Source organism: Scomber japonicus, chromosome 3 (assembly GCF_027409825.1).
Source record: "Scomber japonicus isolate fScoJap1 chromosome 3, fScoJap1.pri, whole genome shotgun sequence".
Lineage (NCBI taxonomy): Eukaryota > Metazoa > Chordata > Actinopteri > Scombriformes > Scombridae > Scomber > Scomber japonicus.
In genome coordinates, this window is record NC_070580.1 from 14,838,152 (window position 1) to 14,863,996 (window position 25,845).

Here is a 25,845-nt window from a genome sequence, read left to right on the forward strand (position 1 = left end):
ATATGATATGGCTTAGTTTAAAGGATTATTCTCATCAAAACAATGCTTACAGGATGAGAAATGATTCAGTGGTCCTTCAACTCCCCTTGCTGTATAAAGAACGGTTATATTGTGTATGAAAAATCCAAAACAAATACCATGGAGAGAAACCTCACTGTTTTGAGGATGTTTTCTTAATGCATCAAGCAATTTGGAGACACTGTGGTCAGCAGTGTGAGAAACCATCGGCTGATTGACCCTTTGACCCTGCAGAAAATTACTCTACAATTGATTGTCACCAGTGATGGCAATAACAGCGTTATAAATAAACGGCGTTACTAACCGTGTTACTTTTTTCAGTATGAGAAATCAAATTAATTACTGTTTCCCCCGTTACAACGCTGTTACTGTTAGTGCCAAAAAAATGCGGCATTACTTCTTCAGACCTCACTGAAGCTGTTTTCACCGGCGCTTCTGAAGCGTCCTGATAGCTCTGTGTTGCTGCCTATTAGACCAATACCGCCCCCCCTCCCCTCCCCTTCTTTTGGGAGAAGTAATGAGTAACTATAATTAATTACTTTTTCAAAGTAATGTGCCCAACACTGGTTGTCACACTATGGTACCATATGCTTTAATGTGTGTATTGTACAAGCAAACACACATATGCTACTACATGTTTTAACAGCATTATGCATGTGTGTATACGTGTACTTATGTTTAAAGAGGGTTTAATCATAGATGTCTAAATGTGTGGCAGTTAGCACTTAAGTCTGCCCACCACAGATGCATTCCACATATTACACTCCGGCTGGTCCTGCTCGTTTACCCCTGTCATTTCACGACTTCCTGAGAAATCAAATCTCCATGTCAAGTTTTAGGGCTCCTATTTCAGATATTGCTTCCACTTTAAGTTTCAAATAGTAGCGCTCAAACCAAAAAGCAGCCTGCTTGTTTGTCAGTCAGTCAGTCAGTCAGTCAGTATGACAAAAGATACAACAGCCACAACACACAAAACCAGACAATAGGGTTTTGAAACCAGATAAGCCTTAAAATCTGCAACTCCATGAATACAAAACTCATGTTTAAACTGCAGAGGACACCCAAGGATAGACAAACTTTTCTCACTGACAAAATACTGTACACTGCCAAGATGAAGAAAGCAGCCCAGGGAACAAAATGCAGGCAATTTACTTAATAGTTTTGATTCGAGTTTCAACAGGCCTTGGCACAGTTTTAACAAACTCTCCACCAAATCCTTAACTCTGTGGGGATGAAGGATTGCAGTAAGAGGTTATTTACAATGAACCGTGGGACAGCAGGAGAGCTGTGAGAATGTTCAGTTTGTGCCACATTTTGTACTCTCACAACTCAAGACAGGAATAAAATGTGTTCTGAGCCTCGATGAGAAAGGACCTCGACATCTGCCACAAACCTCAACCGACCTTGTAGTTAAGTTGTTTTCCAATGTTTCGTATGAGGTCATTTGAAAATAATAGTACCCTTTTCGCAGTGTCTGATATCCCTGATGTGATCTGGACTGACTGATGCATTATGCATATTGGAGCTTCTTTTTTATAGTGCTGCACCTGATGGTCATGTCTTGATTGGAGTCATTACTTTAATGAGAGTTTTTAATTAATTGCTTATTACCACTCATCAATCATTGCTCTATAATTGGAAAACTGAAAGTATGAGGCAGTATCTGTCTTTAAGCCTTTCCACTATCAAAACAGGAGAGTTGTTCTGATACAGGCACCAGTATCAGAAATGCCTCCGATACTGCCTAATATGCTGGCTCAGGTATCAGTGAATACGATAGTCTGTGTACCAATTCAATACGATATAATTTATTAAGAAACTTCAATATTTCACACGAGGGTAAAACGGCTGTTTTCCTGGAAATCAATTCTTCTTTGCCACTCCAAAACAGCAGCCTACAGAGCAAGCTACAATCTGCAGTCACTGGCAATACTGCAAAGAAGAACTGATCTCTTGTTAATAGTGTAATGTTAGCCGTGAGCAAAATGTCAGCAATTTGGCAATATTTTACACTAGAAAGGTGCAAATGTAAGCATGCCTAGCTAACAAGTTTACTAACTACATACATAATGAGTTTGCTAATCCTGTAACAACTACTACTAACTATATTCTCACATTACAAGTTATGTTAGAAAAAGCAGCATTCAGGATCCACTGTATGGGAGCTGGGAGGCCATTATATCAGAGGTTAACAAATCTGCTAATTATTTGATTTGTGTAAGTTTATAATGACTACATTTTTATTTATAATACTTCTTACTAGTTCTTTAAGATGTTAACTTTGCCCGGGACAGTCTTTTAGCATTGTAACATGTATGCGGGTATTGTGTGCTTATTTAAGACACTTTCTCATCGCTCATGAATTAAAATGAGTCAGACAAAGCTTTCTGACATATGAGGACACTTTCATAGGATTCATAGATTTCATAGACTATGACTAGACTATGGTTCTGAGTAATGTCTAAACTGCATTGTGGTTCAAGCACTTTGTGATGTACCATGTACCATGATGGCAGGTCTTAAAATAACCCAGGCTAGATAGGTTAAGTCACAATGATACGATGGATAAAACCCTTGAGATTGGCACATGATCTGAAAAAATATCAATATTCCCAACAAGCAAAGAAATCTCCTGTGCAACAGATTGAAGGCTCACAAGTCAGACATAAAATGTGTCAAACCAATTTCAGCAATTCTACAATGTTCTGCACATTACGGGAAGGTAAATTGTATTGAGGTTCTCTGAGTAGGAGTGTGATGGTGTGTGTGCTTTAATAGGGTGTGTAGGCTATCCAGTTGATTTAATCAGTGAGTGTGGTTACTGATAATCCTATTTCATATATGGGTCCACACTAAGTCCCCTTGCAACACGTGCAGCTGAGCGGCAGAAAATCTGCTGCACAGTGGATTCAGTGGAAGTGTCCACGTGCTGGACTGATGCTCTCTCATGAACATGTCAACCTACTGCATATCTGACAAGCACATAGGAACAGGAGTAAGAATATGATTAACCTACACACAAGCCAGCAGGCACACAGATATATGCATGTGTGCAGATGAACATACAGATGCAGATGAAAATCAGATCAGGACAATTGAACAGTAAAAAAAAACATGTACAGGCCTGATTACTATACCCATGATAATCATCACCCATTGTTACAAATTTGGTTAGAAAACCTAAATGCTTAAAATAACTGGCAGCATTGCTACAGCATATAGCTGTAAAAGCAGTTAGGTTCATGAGAGCACAGCTTGTTTTTATCATGTTTATCAGAGGTGCTACAAAACTGAGGGAAACTTTCTAAAGCCTGAAACAAATACTGGCTGTGCTGTTTTATGATTCAGACTAGCTGGTAAAGTAATACAATAATTCTGATTGCAAGACTTTAGCAAATGTAGTGCTAGCAAGCAGAAAATCTAATCATGAAATGTCTATACAGAAAGGTCACATCCAACAAATGTAACATAATAAAAACAAATATCTATTGTATCCTCAGTTTCATCATTTTGTCACAATTTCTTTTCTAATGTACCTCCAAAAACAAGAATCAATAACAGCAAAAATAGTCTTCATTTATTAAAAGCACAGTTGTTAGTGGGCACAGGGGTTTTGATAATTCAGAAATCTCTGTTAAGACTTCCTGGTGTGCTGTAGGCCTAATTCAATCGAAACTGCAGTGACACTTCTGCTCTTACTGTATGTGACACATAAGACAGGTTCAGACAGAGCTTGAAGATTTCCTCTCTAGTCTGTTATTGTTTGGTCATTTGAATCAGGCTTCAGTATGAATGATCTATCACATCCTGTTTATTGGTAAAACACCCAAACAATCTCATGCAAGAGGCAGACAGGCAGGCAGGAATTCCAGGTTTGTGAGTGGAGAAGCTGCTGTCTGTATTAGCAAATATGAAGCTTGCAAGCTCTGCACCTATCAAAAACTCAATTACCTACATAACATACATCAATTACTAGCCTCTAGATTTTGGATCAAATAAATGTTGACAGATAGCTACTGAGTTCAGCCTCTTGAATTAACCTCTTTAGGGCGTCAGATGTGAGTTCTCATTTAGCTTGACAGCATACAGTCATCAATTCAATGCACACTTAATGGTAAAATAACAAGGTTTGGGCGGCCCTTGTTGTTCACTTGCTTCACTGTCTTTGAATAGTTTCTTTGATGAGGACAATAAGTATACCACAAACCTGTAAATGAGAGGGATGGATAACACATAGATGGTGGAGTTCCAGCAGGATCAAACCTCCTCTCCTCAAACACAGTAACACCACACCTCCACTGCCACAAGTCTTTGAACTAACAACAAATTTTCATGCCTGTGACATGAAAGACATATTTCCTTCAGGTCACAGTTGGAGTGCTTCACCGCCTGTCTTTCCAAACACAGTGGAATCTAAAACATTTATGTGAACCGATGGGGGATATCGGATATTTTTACGTCTTTGTCTTTTCCTCACACTTTAAGGTTATGAGAGTTCAAAAAGTCAATAGGTGGTTAAATGGTTTCTTCCTTGGGGAGGAGAAAGATACAGAGTACTGATCACACCTTTAACATCATTAAGAGTTGACTAAGAATGATCCCCTGCGTCACTTGCTACCTGATCCTGGATCTTCTGCAGGTCCAACCTTTCAGAGCTTTTATCACCCAGTATGAGAGTGTGAAGCTATTAGTGACGGCTCAACCAAACCATGTGTGTGCGAAAACAAATTAAACATGAGGAGAGTTGTTCACTGCAGTTCCTATTTTATATGAATATCAAGTGATGTCCATTTAGTTTTCAGGAAAAACTTCACTACTTTACTTCACTTTAGATCAATAGTCTTTTTTTAAATATATCTATCAATATTCTTTTTGGCTTTGATCATTTACCAGGAAGCAGTATCTACTTGTAACTGGTTGTATCTGTCTATTGATTGTGACCAGTTCAACCAAATGAGTTGGGTTTTTTTTAAAGTACCTGAATAAGTTCTTTAAGACTGAAGAAATCAAAATATTTAGAAATCCACAAGAGGAAAATTTGAATATTTAAAGTTAAAGTTGAAGATTTTTGCTCTAGATCACACTGTCAATTAAATCCATTTAAATCTGTGCGCATCTCATTACAAGCACATAATGTCAGTTGAGGGGTATTTTGCAGTTTGCATTATGTCCATTGTGCAGATTTTAAATACTTAAACCTCTGCTTATATTGATGATAAACTACATATATTCATCTTCCCCTGTGTGGCAGTAAATCGAGCTTATAAATTGTTTGACCCTGTCATACCTTCAAAGGGAAAACCCATTGTTCCAGGGAGCAAATCCCTCAAAATTAGAGCCAAATGTGAGAGATTTTCTTGGTGTTTTGTCAGTAAACACTGATGGAAGTTCTTCGAATAAGTGGTTTAAAGACAAAGTAGAATTCTCAAGCAAGTGCAATTTTGTTAAAGTTGTTTTGTTAAAGCTCTAATGTGGATGAAGGATTGCCATATATGGGGGGTAAGAGGATAGGGATTGTACTGCAGGCCAGCAGAGTCGTTTTCTTCCTGTCAGAGATCTCTCCTGTGTACATGGATGCATTAGGGAGAGTGGTCGGGAATGAGTGTCTTGACATTAGCAACTTAATGTAAGTGGTCTGGAATCTTTCTAAACGTTTCGCCGGGCAGCTGCCAAAGACTTGATGTTGTAGAGAGGATCTATTTCTGGTGAAGTTCAGAGGGTCACAGTGGCTCTGTGAGAGAGGTTTTCTCAGAAAGAAGTTGAAAGACAAACAGGGAAGGATGTTGGATGTGTAGCTGAAAGCTGGCACTTCATACATCAGTGGGACACGTTCCAACCATCATCACATTAGCAAACACAGAGTGCATCAATGTCAGTCTACTTTGGCAACAGGTGAACTTATTCAGCACTTTAACACATTTCCTTCTCTCCTGTAAAATCAGCTGCACTGTTTCAAAGTCACCACATTCTGCTCCATTTACTCTACGAAAAACACAACTGCACTCTCTCTGCTGGCACACACACCTGGCTCCTGGCACACACTGTTAACAGCTGTGTGTGTGTGTTGAAAGGGGCCGATACGAGCCTATCTATACATCCTTGCCATGCCCACCGAAGCGACTGGTCACCCTTGGCAACAGCAGCAGTGTTAGTCTCCCCTCCTCTGACGAGAGATGGCAGCACGGTGCGTGTTTACATATTTCACAGGCTGCTGACCAATAGGAATTCATTATCTCAGACAAGCAAAGTGATGGTGTGTGTAAAAGGAGGATTAGGAGTGATGACGCAGGTAAGGAATAAAAATCCAGACAGTTAAGAGAAATCAGGGCGCCAGACAGATATCTAGAGAATCCAGAGGCTGTTTAATATACTAATAAATGGAAGCATGCTTTTAAAATAATGTAGGAAACCAAAAATAAAAGGTGCTGAAAGCCTCTCTTTAAAAATAAACAGTACTTTCAAATATTTGACCAAATCCTGCTCAGTAAAGCTCTGATAAGCTTGGGTAGTAAGACATTCATGAACCTACTTTATTGATTTATTATAGTGCAGACTGTCTTTCTCTGGATTTTCAATAAGCATTATTTCATAGTAGTATAGTAGTATGTAGATAGCAGTTATCTTATGAAGATGAAATCACTAACTGAAAATTAAGGAGTAGACAAAAACAATTACATCACATATTTACAGTACCAGTCAAAAGTCTAGACATAGAAATGGCATTAAAAATAAGTCAAAAAGCTTTTATCCATTTACATTTCCCACATAATGCCTGCCTGTATTAAAAAAACACACAGACAGGTTGTGACCTCCATTGTATTTTGTCCTGCAAGTAACCATAGCAACCACAGAGAAGGCACACACCTGACTGGAGCTAAACTGAAAAAGTTATCAGACATGGCAAAGAAAATTGTGAAAATCATCTGACAGTAATAACATCTGGAAAGAGAAATGTTAAACAGCTACCAAACATGTGGTTGATTTTGAAAGTCGAAAATGATGTCATCTGGCTGTGCGGTGTGACAAGCAGCTACCTGAAACCTGGAGAGATTATCTGAACATCAGGAAATCTAGAAAGCAGGTTTGGCAACTTTCAGCTATGGATATGAAGATGACAAATGGATCTAGGCCCTTTCCATTCCCATGAAAAATGATTCACTGTTCACTGTTATTAGATGGATATTTTATGGAGGAAATGTATTTATTTTCTACAGTTTTTCTCTGTCTGAAATTCTCTGGTTGGTAAAATAGACCATAATACTTTAAATTGTGTCTTACATTTGCAAAATAGTGTGCCGTCTCTGCCTGCCTATCTTGCTCCTTCTGTCACTTTCTGAATCTGGTTGACCCAACCTGTCTGGATGGCTTGATGCAGCATATGCAGGTAGGACAGAGAGAAAACAGACAGAGAAAGGACCAGACTTGTGTGACTGGTTCTCCAGATCTGTAAACTCTCTGGCTGTACACACATTGACTTGAGATACCTATTGCAACATCTGCTATTCCATTTACAGTATTTTAATGTTGTCATTAGTTTACATAGGACATAGATCTAATGCGGTGGAGACATGCCTCCTGTAATCTTGGAATTATCACTGTGTAATGGTGTTGATATGGCACTCTGGCATGAACATCCATTACCTATTTTACCATCTGATGAAACTGTTCTCTCATTCAAAACAGAAAGTATGCATATTGACTAATGCATAAAATTTTCAGAGAATATGCTGCTTGTCAAGCTTTAAGCATTAAACAGGTGTTTTTGCATTTCACAGTCATAATTTTCCCTTTTTGAGAGCTAAATAATAATAATAACAGTCTCTTGCACTCTCTGCTTCCATTCTTATATTTTCTGTCTTCCTTTTGTCTTGTCTCACTTACAGTAGAGCAGCTGTTGCTAGGCAACAGCTCACACCCACATACATATATTGATAATTACATCCAAATAATGTAGTTAATGAAAGGACTGAATGTTAATTTAAAACAACATGAAACACTTTTATTTAGGTTAACATTCCCAGTAATTCAGTAACTGCTCTGTGATTTACAAAAAATAAATGTAATGTGATAAATGTTGTTGTTAATGGGGAAAGTATGGAAAGGTGATACTTTGAAATGTGTCATTCCTAACACTGATATCAGAATATCATGTTCAATTCCAATCATTTTTAGTTAAATGATCTCATCTGAAACGCATCCTACTGCCATCAAAATTAAACCACAAGCAAGAGAGACTCTGCTAACCCTCAATGTGGAACAAGCCAAAAGCTGACCCAGTCATGGCAAACACTGGATAGTGATGTGCCAAGGGGGTCAGATTACAACCTTTAAACACCAACAACTATAGGCAGGTGCACATGCTTCATCCCAGCAAATTGTTATTGATTGAATGAAAGCAGCAGGTGACTGTTGAATAAAAGGCAGCGCAGATTTAAAAAAGAGCTTCAAACACAGTCAGGCAGAAGAGAATTAACAAAAAGATGTGTGTTAAAGATACTCCAGCATACCTATAGTACTCTTTTATGTGCACACAATCATCTGAACACTCATAAAGGGGCTGGCACAAGTTAAGACATGCAGTGAGAGGGTGTGTGAGAGCTGTTTTAGCAACATGTGTGGGAAGACAGACAGGAATGGATCTCGCCTCCAGTTTCTCCAAAATTTCTCAACAAGGAGGAGAAAGAAAGATGAGGCCACTGAAGCCATTTTAATAATAACATTGACAACTGAGCTGCTACCATTAAAAAAAAAAGTTCATTTGTTGATGTTCAACACCTATCTTTAGGGTCAAACACGTACGAAGACCAGGTTTTGGGGGATAATCAAGGTTTTGCGTTTGTGCATGTAAATGTTAAACCCTGGTTTGATCAAAACCAGGATAAGAATGTTGTGTTAAGTGTGCATGTTTTGGGAAATGTTATGAATTCTAATTGTTTTGGGTTTCACTTGAATGCATCACTGCAATAACACTCACAGCAAGCACAAATTGGCCATCATCATAATCACCATGTTTCATCATCATGATCATGGTGTTAAGCAACACTGCATTTTCCCTACTGCTTGTAAACCTGATCCAACATCAGCTTCCTTTGTCAGTACTGGAACTTCCCAACTAACAGGCTTCATAAGACCATGGGAAAGTGAACTAGGAGGGAAAACGGGAAGTGTCTGAATGTGAACTGCTTGTGTGTCTCTTCCTGTGTGACCTTCCATCTCGAGCCATCCATCACTGAGGTGGGATTCAAACAGCAAATTGGATGTCTGTCTCTCTCAGTGTCTTTCTTTTATTCAGTTGTCTGCTTGCTCACTCAAATCACTGACTGTTTGTTAGTCTGTAGACATACACAGAGCATTCAACAAACAGGATACTGTGTGTGTGTGTGCGTGTGTGTGTGTATGTGTGTGTGTGTGTGTGTGTGTGTGTGTGTGTGAGAGAGAGAGAGAGAGAGAGAGATGGAAAGAGGGAGAGGGAAGCAACAAATGACAAACACTGAGAACAGAAAGCAAACAGGCAACAGACAGACGCTGACACAGAGAAACACGAAAAGACAGAAATACAGCAAGATCTAAAAAAATAAAATAAAATGTGACTACAAAGAGCAATCAGTGTCTTTGTATATAATCACAACATTTGACACACATTCTGCTCCTTCTCAGTAAAACACACTACTACATATGCAGCTCAACACTCTGACATCATTTACAGGGGATCCCTAACCTAGATGCTGTTAGAATCCCCTCTGCTTGTTTCCCATCGGCCTGCACAGGAGTGCAGCCAGACTGGCACGTGGACTGAGTGTGGCTACAACCCTCCAGCGGGCAGGCAAGGGGCCCGAACAACTGGATATGTGCCCAGGAAAGGAACGCCATCCCTGCAGAGAGAGTGTACTCCTCTTCCTGCTGCCTCTTTGCCAGCCAGGACAATGCTACTGCTGCAAGGGCATCTCCTCTCCAGTCCGCCACAACAGAGACTCAGTGGGTGGCTGCAAGGCCTCCTTTGACAGCAAATGAATAGACTGCACCCAACCTGCATGCCATACCGCAACACTCTCACACATACAGGAGGATGCCACTTACTCCACATAAAGAGGTACTAATTTCTTTAACACTGCATGTCAGGGGGTTGGTTAAAGCATTAGGTCTGGAAGTCAAGCAAAATGGATCTGATTCCTCACTGTGCTTGGCAGTAAGTGTCCCTCCTTTTATATGCACTGAAATAACGTTACAAATCCCCACATCCAGAAATCACACAATCACACAGGACCCACTAATACATGCATCTGTCCCAGCAAATGCATCACAAGGCATATTCATGTTTTAACAACCAATCAAAGGATGACAAATAAAATAAAAAATCCAAGAAATGATTGAAAATCTGAGCAAAATGCCCCAGAAAAGAGGAAAAAGGAAAGAAAAGAGACATCCTGTTGTTGAACACATGAGCGAATCCAGACATTAAACGCAACATCTTGTATCATTTACCCTGTTGATGCCGCGACAAATTCTGCATGAGCAGAAGCGTTCAACCCCAGTGTAAAAAAAAAAAATCCTGCGTAAAAGAAGGTGTGCCATTTTTGCGCACCCCAGTGATGTGCCTACGAGGAGCATTCTTACCTGAATCGGGGTGAATCTTTTATACATTCTTCAAAGTCCACCGTCATTTTTGCGTTTTGTCGTGTATTCCCTCTCAGTCTGCCAATGTCATTGCCCGCGGCGAGATGTCGTTTGAACCGTGCGGATGGTGACTGGTGTTCCCTGACGCGCAGCAGTCTGTCGCCCCTCTCCCGGTGGCAGCGTGACACAAAATGCGAGCTCAGTGCACGGCGGGCAGATTACTACTACACACTACTGCTGCTGCTGCTGCTGCCGAGACAGGAGAGGCGTAGCTGAGCTGTGGAGACTGGAAGAGGAGAGGAGGTGAGGAGAGCGCCGACTAGTCACAAGCTACGGTAACTGCTCTGGAAGACAATATGAATCATAGGAGGATGAAATATGATTGTTTATGAAGTTGATTTTATAACAATGCAACATTTTGAAACGCATAATGGCCTATCATATAATACATTAGCCCATATGGTAAATGTAGTCTAATAACAGCCATTACAGCTGTTATAGATAACAGCTGCAAAAGTCTCTTAATTAACATGTATAAATATGCTATTTAGGATACTTTATGGCCCACTGGTGAAGTTCCTATGTCTGTTTGAAATAAATTTAAAATTTGAAATAAGAAAATGTGGGTTTTAAACTTTTTTTTGTAGTCAAACTTAAATAAAATAGATGGACGATGGATGCTTAGGAGATACCAGCAATTATCTTTGTAATGCGTGGGCTACTTAGTCAAATATATGATCCACATTATTCCACATATGTTTCATTTGATTTTTTGTCATTTTTTTTCATTGCATCTGTCACTTGAATCATGGGTCTAGAGGCCCAGAAATGATAGGAATCTCAACATGTTCTCAGTCTATCTCAATCACAGTATGAATCTCAGTTTTCATATTTGTTCCATAGTGTCTCTATCTGTCTTCCTTGTGGACTGTCTTTAGACCGCTCACCACTGACCTATCTCCACAGATCCACATGGTCTCACATGGTCTCTGGCTTCACTGATGGTTTTGTGGCCGGCCAGACTCAGCGATGACGACACACATCCGCTCCGCTGATCGTGACGCATTCAAAGGGCGACAGACAGATGGAGAGCCTTGGAGGACGTTTTGCTCAAATATTTAGAGGAAAACATTTAACCTGAAAAACGAATAATCAATGTTTAGACGAGTTCTTCCTCTGTAGTGCGTCCGCTTACCACACATATGGGTGATACGGTGGTAAATGCGAAAATATGAGGCGGACATGTTGGTAAAGATGGCCAGCGGCAAGATAAGCACTTATCTATCATACTATGAGTATTGGTGTGTGGTCCATGAGCTGCTAGTGTCGACACACAGCCTGCAGCTGTTTATTTAGACCCTCAGCAAACATACAACAAACAAAACAAACAAAAACCTACAGCCGGCGTACTTCCGGACTACAAATGAAACTACGAGCCTGCTGGGTAATGCTGTTCGTGTTGCGATCCAGCTGCTGTGGGGGCCTGTCGCATGGTCGCATGTCACAGAAACACTGACGCTCGACCTTTGTCAATGACTCTTAATGAATGAGTTTTCTCTGTGTAACTGTCTGCGCTTATAAACGGGGGTGATGTGATCCAGAAGTGTCACATCCAGACATTTGGGACCATGCATAATCTGGCACGGTACCTCATCTTCTTTCAATACATTGGAACAAAATACAGGTGAGTTACACTGCAGGATAAAAACTTGTATCATTATTATTACTACTACTACCATTGTTCTTACTTCCTGCAGGGGTGTAGTGAAAGTGCCTCCACAACAGCTGCAGATAAAAGGGGTCCAGGATCACTTGGAGGTAACTTTAACTAAACTCATTATATTGACCTACTGTCAATATAAATATCTTATTTCTCTTCCCTCACCTCTTCCAACAGCAGTTCTTGTCCTGCAAATCGTAAAACAACCTGAATTAGTCAGTAGTACTATTTCTAAAGTTGCTCCAGACTCCTGAAGTACACTGGAGCATTTTATTAGTCTAGTTTTATGATAAATTCCTGAATGTCATTCATCATATACAGTGATGGAAGAAGTACTCACATCCTTTACTGGAAGTACTAATACAGTAATGTAAACATACTTAATTACAAGCAAATGTCCTGCATGAAAAGTAAAAGTACAAATGTTTTGTAAATTTGATGTAGTTAAAGTATTGCAATAATAGTAGTGGTTTGGTCCCTCCGACTGCTATATCATTATATATGACATGACATCATTAGATTACTAATACTGAAGCATCAGTGTTAAAGAGCAGCATGTTCAGGCCCCTCCAAATGATCTCCATATCTGGGGGTTCATGGGATGATTAATAGGAGAGGAAAGAATATAAAACAAAGCTCTGGTACACAAATATGTTTTCAACTTTTAGACCTTTTCTTTAATCTTTGATATTTGGAAATATTCAATCATGTGAAAATGTATTGATATAAAACCATGTGAGAAGTTTAGAAGGAAAAAATCACTATTTGGTGGAGCTGTTAACAACTCATAGACATCTGAAATGTGAACCCAACTACACACTGCTTTTCATAAGTCATCCAAAGCCAAAAAGTTTGAAAACCACTGGTTTCATCTTTAACAAACAACAAAGACGATCACAGACAGCTCTTTTCTATTTATGTCTGTTTTGATGTAAGTTATAATTGTCACTTGTCATTTTAAGCTATGAGTGCATTTTAAATGAAACTAAATTCTGTGAGTTGGAGTACAGATTTTACAATATACAAACTAACCCATCATTTTTTAATCTCTCTGATTTTCTCTGTCTGTGTGCAGGAAGCCATAAGGAGACTGAGGCCACTCAACCCTGTATCTCTGTCAGTCTCCAGCAGGACAGATACAGGTGTCCACGCCCTCTCCAACTCTGCCCACTTCGACCTCCAACGCAGAAATGATAAGCCACCATTTACTGAAGACATTCTTGTCCAGGCCCTCAATTTCCACCTCAGGACAGAGGAAATCAAGTGAGTCCGGTTTAAGGTTTGGCTGTAACATAGATATTTTTGTTCTGTTACACGCAGAGAGTTTACAGCTAAACACATTCCCCTCAAAATCATTGGCTCAGTTGTAGATTGAATTGATCAAATTGGTCTCAAAACCTTTTCCTCTGCAAGACAGTGACATTTTTATGACTTCATTAGTCATAAAATTTCATCAGTCATTTTGGTCATCTGTCATTTCGTGTCTCAGAGTAACAGTTAAATCACTCATAAAAACAATGGTACATCTCTGTTTCATATAAGATCAGAGAAACTCATTTCCTTCTGCAGCAGTATCAATGCAGTCTACTTGCTGCACGACAGCTCTTTACTATTTCCACAGTGTTTTCCATGTGTGTGCGTTTTGCATGTTTGCAGCTGAACGGAGACTGACATAGGTTGACATCATGTGCACACTGCCTTTGATAAAATAATGTGGAAAAGTGCTGTGTGCCAATAAGCTCTTAAACAAATAATGCACTTTTCTGTTTAGTCAGCTGGTCTGGGCAGCAGGTGCGACCATCTTAGCCATCTATGTTTTTAATAATGCTGCAAGGCGTGAAGTGGAAATGTTTCATGTTGTATGTCCTAAACTGTCTTAATCGTATGTTGTTTTTTCTTCTTTTTTGTTTAAATGCCTGTGACAATGCTGCAAACCAATTTCCCCACGAGGACAAATGAAGTACTACTACTACTTATCCTGCAGTGAAATTGCAAGAATAAGCAGTGAAATAGTCTCTTATGACTAAGACCTTACAGCACACAAAATGTAAAACAGGCCATACATTCATTTATTCTGACATTTTATACAACAGTGCATGTGCAGTATGGCCTGAGGACACATCTCTCCTGATGAATCAAAAAAACAACAGTAGATCTGTGTGCATATGACTAAGCGTGATGTCAGCTCTAACTGTTAGCATATAGCTTTGTCACCAGTTCACCTGTTGAATATTTGAAGGAAAACGTTTATCTTCACTCCAGATAGTATGTACAGTAAGTACTTTAAATGGTACTATTTATATTTAACACGGTACATGGTACCAATAGCCAGAAGCCAGAATGGACACAAACAGAGAAGGATGAGTCAGTAAGAGAGGATGAAGAAAGACAAAGTTAAAGGGATCAAACGTGTATTGACACAGACAAGAGGAGTGAGAGTGTGAAGCAGATCGAGCCATTTGGGAGACAGACTGAGAAGAGAGGAGGGAGGAAAAGGGAAGCTTCCAGCATCCCACTAATCCCTAAACCTGCAGAGAGACGGTTAGAAAGGATTATCTCTGCTCTGCTTTTTGGTCTATAGCATCCATTAATACACACACAGATACACCCATCTAACTGAATGGAAATGACCTTTTCGATTAATATGTGGAACGTCCTGATAAACAAACTTTTTGCCCTTTGTGACGTTATGTCATAAAGACAAAATAATCAATCACTGTAAATGTTCACACATGTACAAATACACTCCCGACGTTCAGACTGGACACAAGTTTTCTTAATTGATTTGATTATTGATGTGTCATCTTTTCCCATCTCACTTGGAGAGAAGAGGTAATCAATAAAGCGTTTTTGTTACAGCAGCCATCAGAATATGGCCTGGCTTGCAGCTTTGTGGTCTGCTGCCTCTTGAGATAGAGAGCCAAAGCATGATTTTAACATTGACTGCACACTGTAAAAATATCTCTTCAGCCGAGGCTCACTTGTGTTCTTTGCTGCTTCAATTAGCTTAAAATGAGCGGCTCCTTTCCCAAAAGGGAAAACTGCTGAGTAGCAAAGTGGTGCCACGCCAAACAATGCCCCAGTTCCCAAATGTGTGAGGCCATGCTTTGTACACTGCTTATGAAAATTTTATGTGTGTGTGTGGTTTGGGGGCCAGGCAAAGGCTGTCACTTCACATTGGAGCAGGCGCTGAAGGCAGACGCAAGGGTTTCCTCTGCCACGTGTCTCACCCAATCTCCTCCCCCTGGAAACGTAACCTAGTTTCTCAGATTGTACACTCACACAAAGATTGATATACGTGCACTCCTATAGAGGAAAAATGAGATACATGCGCACATACATCTGAGTATTTGGGCAGCATTGTTCCCACACCTCCATATACTCATGCATGCTAACAATGCCCCTACTCCTCGTCATCTCATACTTTTGTAAAACACACAACACATACTGTGTGGACGAACACTCTAGGCTGCTGGTGTGCACGTGCACATGCACAGCTGGCTGCAGCTTTTTGTTCTTTCAGTTTACAGATGTATGGATGAAGAGCCGCCCACATGTCACTTTATTATTACTGCACATTACATTTTTGACCTGTTGAAGAAAGTGTGGAATTTATGTAAAAGTTTACTTTATGTAAAATGCATTTATTTATTTTTATAGATTTAGGTTTACATGTAGGCATACTGCACTGTATATACAAACACTTTAAGAATTCATTATCATTGATCCATAAACTCACTCAATATTTTTAAGTTTAATTTGATGATAAAAGAAAAATTCATCAAAACATTGTTATATTGGGTCAATTATACTGCTATTGCACACAGTAAGTACCAGAGCAACAAGCAAGGCTGTTCAGCATCCAATCATGCTGAACATCTCTATCAGATAGAGATAAATAAAGATAAAGGAATGAAGAACTGACCAGTGGGGTAGAGACGATAAACACGATTGTTACTATGATACATACAAAATCAGCTAAACCAATTTACGAAATGTACATTACAGCTGAATACTATGTCAGTGCTGTAACTAAAATATGTTTGGGCAGAACCCATAAATCACACATGCAGTTGAAAGTGTGATGATATTATATACAGTGTAAACAACAGGCAGGACATGTAATATTTATAATATAAATCAGTTAAATACAGATGTCGGGAAGTGAATGATTATAATGTATATTTTAGTGAAACTAAAAAGAAAAAGACCTGCGTACCAATTATCTTAATAGGAATAGTAGATTTCCATAGAAAGCAACAGGAAATAAGTTACTGAACATGTTCGAAAAGTTGTAGAAATGTTCAGAGTTGTCTTGATCTCTGTAGCAGCAGGTATGATGATAACTCAGTGAGTTAGTGGGAGGATGGATGGAGTTCTCATTTAGCCATATTATCACACCAGCTTTGAACCACAAAAATCTCATATCAGCCACCAAAATATTATACTACATTTGTTGACGTGCTTTGTAAATTTCATATGTTTTATTGCCCAGTGCAGTCTGGTTCATTGTTTCAACTCAAAGTAGGTCATATAAAGAGTGATTTAATGACATGTGTATGACTCAGAAATGTGACAAAGTCAAGACTCTTTGTACTTCAGTACATCACATACAATGATGAATTGTTTCCCTCTCATGGATCTAATCATAAAAAGACATATTGTCTTAATACATAGACAACTATTACATGAATCACCTCTGCGTCTGTGTTTCTGTGTGCTCAGATACACAGCAGTTGTCCGGTGTTAGCCGTGCCCAACTGCGGGACTCACATCAAGGAGCTCCTGGCTTCTCAGTCTGTTGTGATGCTAGCTGTGTGAGCATAAGCACTTGGCTTTTCAGAGCTCTTGGCAGCCCTTTTTAGCACTCTGACAATGGGTGTGCTTTTGTGTGAAAAGCTGCAACGTTGGCATTTTAGATGACTTGTGCATAGTGTTTATTGCTGGCAGTTAAAAAAAAGAAAGAAAAAAGAGTATTAATCCCATCTGTCTTTGGGGACCACTTCAATCTGAGCAAGAAATGAATCCGTTTAGAAAAAGGACACCTTGTTGGTTAGTTTTTGTCCAAACATCCGCTAGACTATGACTCAAGGGATGGGAATGTTGGTTTGTTGGTCTGTTCACCATTTTGATCCAGACTGAAATATCTCAGCAACTATTAGATGGACAGCCATGAATTTTGGTGCAGACATTCATGGTTCCCAGAGGATTAACCTTAATGACTTTGGTGATCACCTGGCTTTTCCTATTGCGCCACCTACTTGTCAAAGTTCTCATTTATCCTGTGGAATATCTCAACATCTACATGAATTGGCATCAAATTATGCACAGATGTTCATGTTTCCCAGACAATGAATCCTAGTAACTTCATAATCATTTTCACTCTGCCAGGGTCACCCACGCCTACCGTGTGCCTGACAATTTCCATGCCCGTTTTCGTGCCCAGTCTCGGACCTACGTCTACCGGATAGCGCTGGGAGTCTCCCACTTCTCTCAGCTTCCCCTCACAGACCACGATCTGTGCTGGAGCCTCCACAACACGTGAGTCACCTCAGTTTATACTCCACCCAACCTTTCACTCACTCATCTGTCTTTTTCTCATCCTTGTGTGTGCATGTTGATTTTCTTTCAAAAACCAAAAATTGAGAATCGAGCTCAATGTAACAAGTAGGGTCAGACCGACACACACACACACACACACACACACACACACACACACACACACACTCAATAATCTCATGCCAAGCCTTGCAGAAACAATGGCATGTTAAACACATGAATAATCCACACGTGCCATGCCGGAAACTGCAAATTAGGGCCAGTCAAATAAAGTGTTTTATCTGAGTCGACATCCCAAAACCAAACAAAGGACAGGAGGAGGAGGAGGAGGAAGAGGAGGAGGGAGAGAAAGGAGACAGGGATAAGGATGGATAGAGCACATAAAGAGAGAAAGAGACAGACGAGGGCTTCACAGAGATGATGTTCTTTTAGCTGTGATTAGGAGGAGGGAGCGTGGAGAAACACATTTCAGACAGCACACATACTGTATGAGCATTTGTCTGCTCTCTTCTCTTCACTTTTTTAGGGAAAAGTAGGGCAAGATAAGCTGCGGGCTTATACACATGCAGAACAACACCCACGCACATTACCCTGGCTATGTGTGTTTTTCTTTTCTTTTCCTTTTTTTCACTCCCTCTTTCGCTTTCCCACACTCTCTCTTTCACTCAAACTTACATTTTTTTTATTCTTCCCCTTTCCATTTTTCCCTCCCTCGTTTCACTCTCTCTCTCTCTCTCTCTCTCTCTCTCTCTCTCTCTCTCTCTCTCTCTGGCATCTTTGCTTCATTATCCCTTCTTCTCTCATTTTCAGCATCTATCTCATCCTTCCAGCCCTGAGCGTCTGCCTCAGCAGCCTCTCTGCGTTCTCTCTTTGATCTGCTACTCGCTCGTCATCACAACTCCTTCATCTCTCCCACTGCAAAAAATATGAATCTCTATTTTCACTGCTCACTTTAAGTTTAATTAAGTCAGCATTTCTTAGAGCAAGAGAAGTATTTTCTAGCTGTGACACAGGCCAAATGTTTGGAAATCCAGTGATCGTCAGACTGCTACAGATGTTTTTTTTAATTTTTATTTGAAAGGTTAATTTTATGATGTGAACAATCACTGCAATCAGAACAATCAGTTTTTCAAACATAAGAGAAATATAAACATGACAAGCTTACTTTTGTTAAAAAAAAAATACCTCTCACAAAAAGCCCAAACTGACAACTTCAAATTGCTTATTTTGTAAGACCACTGTGAAGCTCAAACTAGACAATAGTTGGCATTTTTACTACATAATAAACGTAATCTTTATTTTAGTTTTAATGGTAACTACTCTTCAGTTAATTAACTAATCATTTTTACTCTAATCTCCACAAATAAATGTACACATGTAAAATGAGGATAAATGATCATTTGAAGATACAGTTAGATATAAATTAATTATGCCAGCGACTCCAAGCTTTGTGCTAAATGCTAACATGCTCACAATAACTCTGCTAGCAAGCTGTTGTTTGCCATGTTCTCTGTCTTAATTTAGCCTGGTAACATCATAATATTTGCTAAATAGCATTAAACACTTGTAGGAAGATGAGATGTCAGGATTCACAGCTCCTGGACGGGATGTAGTGTAATTGTGTGTACCAAATTTAATTCACCCATAACACTAAAACAACAAAACTGTCAGTAGTGGGAATGAATCAATAATTACCTAACAATTGATTAATTGTTAATATACTTTCAAAATAACTCTGCTCTGAGGAGTACATCAGATAATGATAGATCAGATAATGAGATAATGATACTACTACTAGAGAGTAGACTGGGAGTTATTATATTATAACGAATTATTAGGTAATGATTAGTTCACAATTATCTGTGAACACACCTGCAAAACTTGACATTTGCAGAATTGAATTATATCATTGTAAACTGAACATCTTTGAGGTGTGGACTGTTTTTTGGGCAAAACAAAAAATGTGAAAATGTCATCTTGGGCTCTCGGAAAATCCGATGGACTTTAAAGATCTCTCTATTATACTGAGTCAGTGATGGATCCATCTAGTTAAGACTTGACCTGAAACTTAAATAGCTTTTAAGATTGTCATTTTTTGCAGCGCTCTGTCACATCTTCATTCATGACTAGTTTACTCTCATGCTCAAGATTTTAAATTAGTGCGTTAAGATTTTAATTAGTGAGTCACTCAGCACACTCCTCCCTTTCCCTGCTCACTGTAAATGTCTTTTTTTCCGTCAGATCATGTTTAAGGAGACAGGAGCATGAGACTGTAGAGCACCAGGCTTCTCTCTCTCTCTCCCTCTCAAATGAGCCTGTCTTTAACATGCTCTGCTCTCTCACGTGGCATTGTGCTTCAGAAATTTTTATATTATATAAGTTAGCCGATAAATTATTCTACTTTGAAAGCTGGAACATGGAGACCTTAAAACATGCCGTACTTAATGTATACACTGCATCCCTTTTTATCTGACCTCACTGTTCGAGCCAAGTTGCAGTCTCTCATTGAGGCTGCATAAGGTGATTTGGGAAGTTTATTGATCTCAGCTGCTTACTTTTTTCCTGTTCTTAATTTATTGTTTGTCATGCTCACTGATAAAAGACGGATGTGACTTCTTTTTGTCCCACACCAGGGAGCTAGATGTGGAAGCCATGCACAAGGCTGCTGCCATGTTTGTCGGGACTCATGACTTCAGCAGCTTCAGGGCAATCAACTCCGACATGGCTTTTAAAAGTCCTGTCAAGACGATGGATGTGGTCAGCGTAAAGCCAGGAAGCTCCTTCGCAAAGGCACACTTCTACAGGTTAGATTACATTCTTTAGGACTAACCACACTCTGTATATGCGCCAAGTTTAAAAAAAAAAGGAGGCAACTACTGCTATGCAAAAGTGAAGCCAAAATATCAGTTTTCTGGGAGCTGCCATTTCGCTTTTGTGACATAATTTGGAGCCAGACTCACCTCCTTTTTATATAGTCAAATAATGAATCAAAAAACAAACTTATCAGAAAAATGATAAGAACTACTTATCAGCATGATAAGAACTACTGAAAATGACAGAAACCATTGATTGGAAAAAAAAATTTGGCGTGTTCTTTAGTTTGGCTCATGTCCCATCCACTAAGATGGAGGGGCTGGGATTTATGATCTGCACTACAGCCAGCCACCAGGGGGAGATTGAGATGTTTTGAAGTCCATCTTTATACAGACAACACCGTTGGCTGAGTCTGCAGGTGTGCAACCTTTCAGGGTTTACTTTCTTAACTCTGCTTCAGTGAACTGCTGCCGGTCAGTTAGGGTTACCTGCAGCGAGAGGTGACGTCAAGGGTGGTGAGCATGAACCTCTGAGCCCATTGTGCCCTCTGGGTGAAGCTTATTGCTGACAGGTGAAGTGACAGGCATTCACAGAGGTAGCACACGCCTGTCCGCAGCAACACAGTGACAGGGGAACTGATTGAAGGCTCAGAAAGTAAAGAAATTATGCATGTGTTTTTGCACTCCCGGATAGATCTTGTGTTTCTCAATCTTGCATCAACTTAAGCTTAAGAAGGTGGCCAAGGTTTTGAATCATTTACAATCACTCCACTCAGCCAAAGCTGCATGTACAGCCTAGAAAATCTATCTTCCCAAACTTCTGTCAGACTTACTGGAATGTTTGATGTGTTATTTGAGGAAATCAGGTCAGACAGACTGTGATCTGGACTCCAAACTAACTAATCTTTTCCAAATGTTGACAAACTGAAGTTCCTGTGTGAACGCCATCGTTCAAAGTTCAGAATAGCCTGTTGTTTATTTACTCAAGTAGATTCAGATCCTGTTCGTGCTATCAATCAAGATAACAACTGTGACACATGTTGGATCATACAGGTAGAAGTGCTTTTGTTTGCATTAATTAAGGTGCTGTGTGTGTGTGGGGTTGTATGTCATAAGGGTTTATATATTTTACACAATGAGGATCCAACATAATCCATTGCAGAGATGGAAGGGGGGCGGGGGGGCTGGGAGAGAGAGAAAAGGTCATGATGTGGGCTTTGAGAGATTACAGGTCCATGGGGATCGCTCTGCATGCCAAATACCACTTTCATGGGCATTAATTATTTGCCGTGAAAATATGGTGCACAATATGGACGTGGGCAGACTGTTGGCAGTTTTCAGTAAATGTCACATAGTCCCTTAACCCCTAACACGTGTGATGCATTAACAAGCTGTGAGCATCAGGGTTACAGATCTGTAACAAATTTCATAACATTTGTGTCCCATGCTGGTTTTCACCAACCTAAACCTTTTCCCTCTTTTATTCCCTGCAGATTTTATGAGGTCATGAATGGCCCACTATGGGCTAACTTTAGTCTCAGTCAGGTTTTAGTCCTATAGAAAGCCTGCAGTTGAGCCGTCTTTATTTTTTCATGAGGGTCACTATTCTAAGTAACGGTGATAAAACGAGAAGAAACTGAGCGGTGAATTATTAAAAAGCCAAACGTTGAACTAAATTTTTGATCCTAAAACAGGGAGCTGCTGTATACGAGGCTGAGTTTTCTGGTCTCTACTTGACATGACAAAAATTGAATATTGCCCCCCCCCCTCCCTCTTCCCAGAAATGGTTGATCTCATTGTCATACATAAGTGAACAGTACTCTTATTTCAAAGCAGTGTTCACTTCTGGTCAGGATTTATTGTAAATCTGCAGCCGACTGGAAAAAAAAACATTCTGCCTGCTAGTGACAATACAAGCAGGATGTACAGTGTTGCAGGCATTACATTCCTACATTACCACACTATTCTGGCTTCTCCATTTTGAATATTTGACTGCAACATTCTTTATTTACCAAACATCAAAAACTCTACTCTATTTGTATTCTTCTACGTGAAGCTACAACAGAATTATTAAAATGTAATTTTTCAATTAAAATGTAGAAAAATGTCCATCACAATCTCCTAAAGCCCATGGTGATGGCTTCATATTGATGGTTAGTCATGCTATCAGTGTGGCTCATTTATGGTCTTTGTAGGATGAATCCCTCTGACTTGGTGACTTTTCCTATAGAACCACCATGAAGTCAACAGTATTTGTCTAGTAATTTGGTTTTAGTGAACACATGCACAACTGACATGACATGAACATGGTAAACATCATACCTACTTAACATCAGCATGTTAACATTGTTGTCATCGTGAGCGTTGTGTCTAATTACAGCCTCAGGGCTGCTTATGTTACTGCTGACTGTTAGTTTTGTTTCATCCAACCAACCGTACAAAATCCACATATATTAAATTTACATTGATACAAAATAGAGGAAAGAAGTTAGAACCAGCAAATGTGTGAAGTTTGCATGTTCTCCCCAAGCATATGTGGCTTGTCTCCAGGTGCTCTGGTTTCCTCACACAAACCAACAACATGCAAGTTTTGCCCATAGGTGTGAATATGAGTGTGAATGGTTGTTTGTCTGTATACTATGATGGACTGGCAACCTTTCCAGGGTGTAGCTGGCTGGTTGCCCAATGTCAGCTGAGATTGGCTCCAGCCGCCCCGCGACCTTCTGTAGCATAAGCAGTATAAAAAATGGATGGATGGATGGAAGGATTAAACTTGTTGCCAGTTAATTCTTAGATTGATTATTTTAGCTACTCAAAACAGTTCTGTATAGACAGGAAAAGAAGAAATGCTGATGTATGTCTGTATGTATGTAGATTTTTTCTATCTGTTGTTACTGTGTATACATGGACTGCATTTATGTAGCTCCTTTCTAGTCTTCCAACCATTCAAAGCACTTTTACACTACATGCTACATTAACCCATTGATGGCAGAGGCTGCCATGCAAGAGGATCAGTATCTAATGCTTCTTCAAACAAACAAACTCATTCAGTATCTTCCCAAGGACACTACAACTGGTGGAGCCAGGGTTCGAGCTGCCAATCTTTTGATTAGTGAATGACCCACTCTACCTGCTGTGCCACAGCCACTGTGTGTCTCTCCAAAAAGTAGGCAGACAACACACATGGACAGATGCACATGTGAGCCACAGCCTCATCCATATCCAAAGATACTGTCCATCATCCAGAGTCCAGGAGCTAACAGCCCCGCTCTATAATTCTGTCAAATGTAATCAGACAGCAAGCGCTGAGTCAAATTTGCATTTGACCCAATTCTTACCATGTGCCTATTTGCTCAGTTTTTCTCCCCAATATATAAAGTCAGTCAGATTTGGGGGAAGAAGGGGCTGGTGTGACTGAAACAACATGCTGAATGTCAAATTGCAAAAGAAACATTCATATTTTCTATGGCATTATACATAATCCAGTTGGGCCCAAGCTGCAGTGGCATATTCAGTGTGTGACATTTACACAAATCTGTGCACGAGGAGAGTCCCAGGCTCCATCTGATGTCTGGCATAAGCATGAATGTCACACATCAGCCTCCACCTCTGTCCACACAGTGGGGGGAAGTATTGAAATGTCTAACAAAAGAGAGATAAAGGACAGATGTGTCTTATCACAGATGTGAGACAGAAGCTATTTTAGTAATAATTCACTTTCAGAGCCTGGTTAAATCCAGTGAAACACATTTTTAAGATAAGTCTTTTGGTTTATTTTATTCATATAATACTGTTTTTTCCTCAAGTGTTATGTGTAGAAGAGAAATAAGTCAATAGTTGTTATTTGCATCTACACTCTTTCGATATAATTCTCTTTATGAATTATGACTAATCCTGTATAACATCTAACAGCCATTCAATATATTGTTTTGCACCTGAAATGACACTTCTACCCCTGTGGCAAAATGTAACCTTTCTTTAGCATGGCACATCCAGTCAGTGATGCCAGATAGACTGTCATGCCTGTTAGACTTGTAGTTAGTGATGTACAATTCGTATACTGTTTTGTTTTTTAACACTAGTTTGTCATTTTTCAGGGAGATGCCACTCTGGGAACTGACTTTTAGAGCTAAATCTTTCCTCTACAAACAGGTACGTTTCCTTTTTATGTCCTCAGTGTCTTCCGATATGTTCCCCCTCAAGTGTGTATTTGTGATTTTGTAGAATGAGTAAATAGCACCATCTGCTGATCACTCAAAAAATGTGGCTTAGAAATAAAGTTCCTTTTGCCAACAAAACAGTGACCATTAAAATGTCCAAAATGCAAACTTTCGTGATACTTTCAGTGATATAATTATAAAAATGGTTGCTCTGGCTCTGTGCTCCAGGTGCGGAGGATGACAGGGGCCATGGTGGCAGTGGGCCTGGGGAAGCTTTCGGTTCCCCAGCTGAAAGAGATCCTGGAGGCTCGGGACACTCTGGTCTACCCACAGGGCCTAGCTGCTCCAGCCCGAGGCCTCTTCCTCACCAAGGTGGACTACAAAGAGACAGGTGAGTGAGGGCTGAATGAACACAAACAGGAAGGACTGTGACTAAAATTAAGTCTTTAAAAAGTTTTTTAAAAATTGACTGTGGATTAAATGTCATTAATAAGTAACTAAGTGATAGCATAGCTTGCCTCCGTCACAGTTGGTATTTGCTAATATGTTTCATCAGTTTATCATTTACATATGTATGTATGACCTCGTATCAACCTTTTATTGGCTCATTTAAAATGTGTTTTTGATGGCACACTTAGTCTCTGATTAGTATAATGTGACTTGTGTACATAAACTACTCTCATACCTGATAATGATTGCATTATTTCTGTGAAACCTTTGTGTGTCACTCTTCTTGTGTTATGACATGTTCTTCTTTATTTCTGTCTCGTCAGACCTGCAGCTTCCCTCCAGTGGAAATTCCAAAGATTAATCTGACTTGAACAAGCCTGTTCATGTTTGTATACTTTTATGCAACTGTATGTAATTAATGTAATAAAGTTTTTGTATTTATATGTGTGTTTCTTTACTGGGACCTACAAAAGGCAGCTGGTGGTCCAATTGTTTTTTTTTAAACCAAATT

At 39.6% G+C, this 25,845-nt stretch overlaps 2 protein-coding genes across 2 annotated transcripts in view; one reads left to right on the forward strand and one right to left on the reverse strand.

The window, feature by feature from the left end:
• Nucleotides 1-10,785, reverse strand: part of LOC128355777 (arf-GAP with coiled-coil, ANK repeat and PH domain-containing protein 3-like) — a 54,712-nt gene extending 43,927 nt beyond the window's left edge. Inside the window, exon 1 of the mRNA XM_053316125.1 lies at nt 10,633-10,785. Coding sequence (XP_053172100.1) covers nt 10,633-10,679 — 47 coding nt within the window. The 5' untranslated portion in view covers nt 10,680-10,785. The remainder of the gene's footprint in view (nt 1-10,632) is intronic.
• Nucleotides 10,786-12,116: 1,331 nt separating this feature from the next.
• Nucleotides 12,117-25,825, forward strand: pusl1 (pseudouridine synthase like 1). Its single transcript, XM_053316139.1, has 8 exons — nt 12,117-12,316; nt 12,390-12,450; nt 13,428-13,615; nt 17,744-17,893; nt 20,545-20,715; nt 24,822-24,876; nt 25,113-25,275; nt 25,658-25,825. The coding sequence occupies exons 1-8, from the start codon at nt 12,261-12,263 to the stop codon at nt 25,693-25,695; spliced, it is 882 nt and encodes a 293-aa protein (XP_053172114.1). The 5' UTR covers nt 12,117-12,260; the 3' UTR covers nt 25,696-25,825.
• The last annotated feature ends 20 nt before the right edge of the window (nt 25,826-25,845 follow it).

Excerpts from the sequence above, each read along its gene's own strand:
- pusl1 (XM_053316139.1), top strand. The coding sequence starts at position 12,261 with ATGCATAATCTGGCACGGTACCTCATCTTCTTTCAATACATTGGAACA. Across the intron at positions 17,894-20,544 it reads TGCTGGAGCCTCCACAACAC|GGAGCTAGATGTGGAAGCCA; the intron begins GTGAGTCACCTC and ends GTCCCACACCAG. Across the intron at positions 25,276-25,657 it reads GGTGGACTACAAAGAGACAG|ACCTGCAGCTTCCCTCCAGT; the intron begins GTGAGTGAGGGC and ends CTGTCTCGTCAG.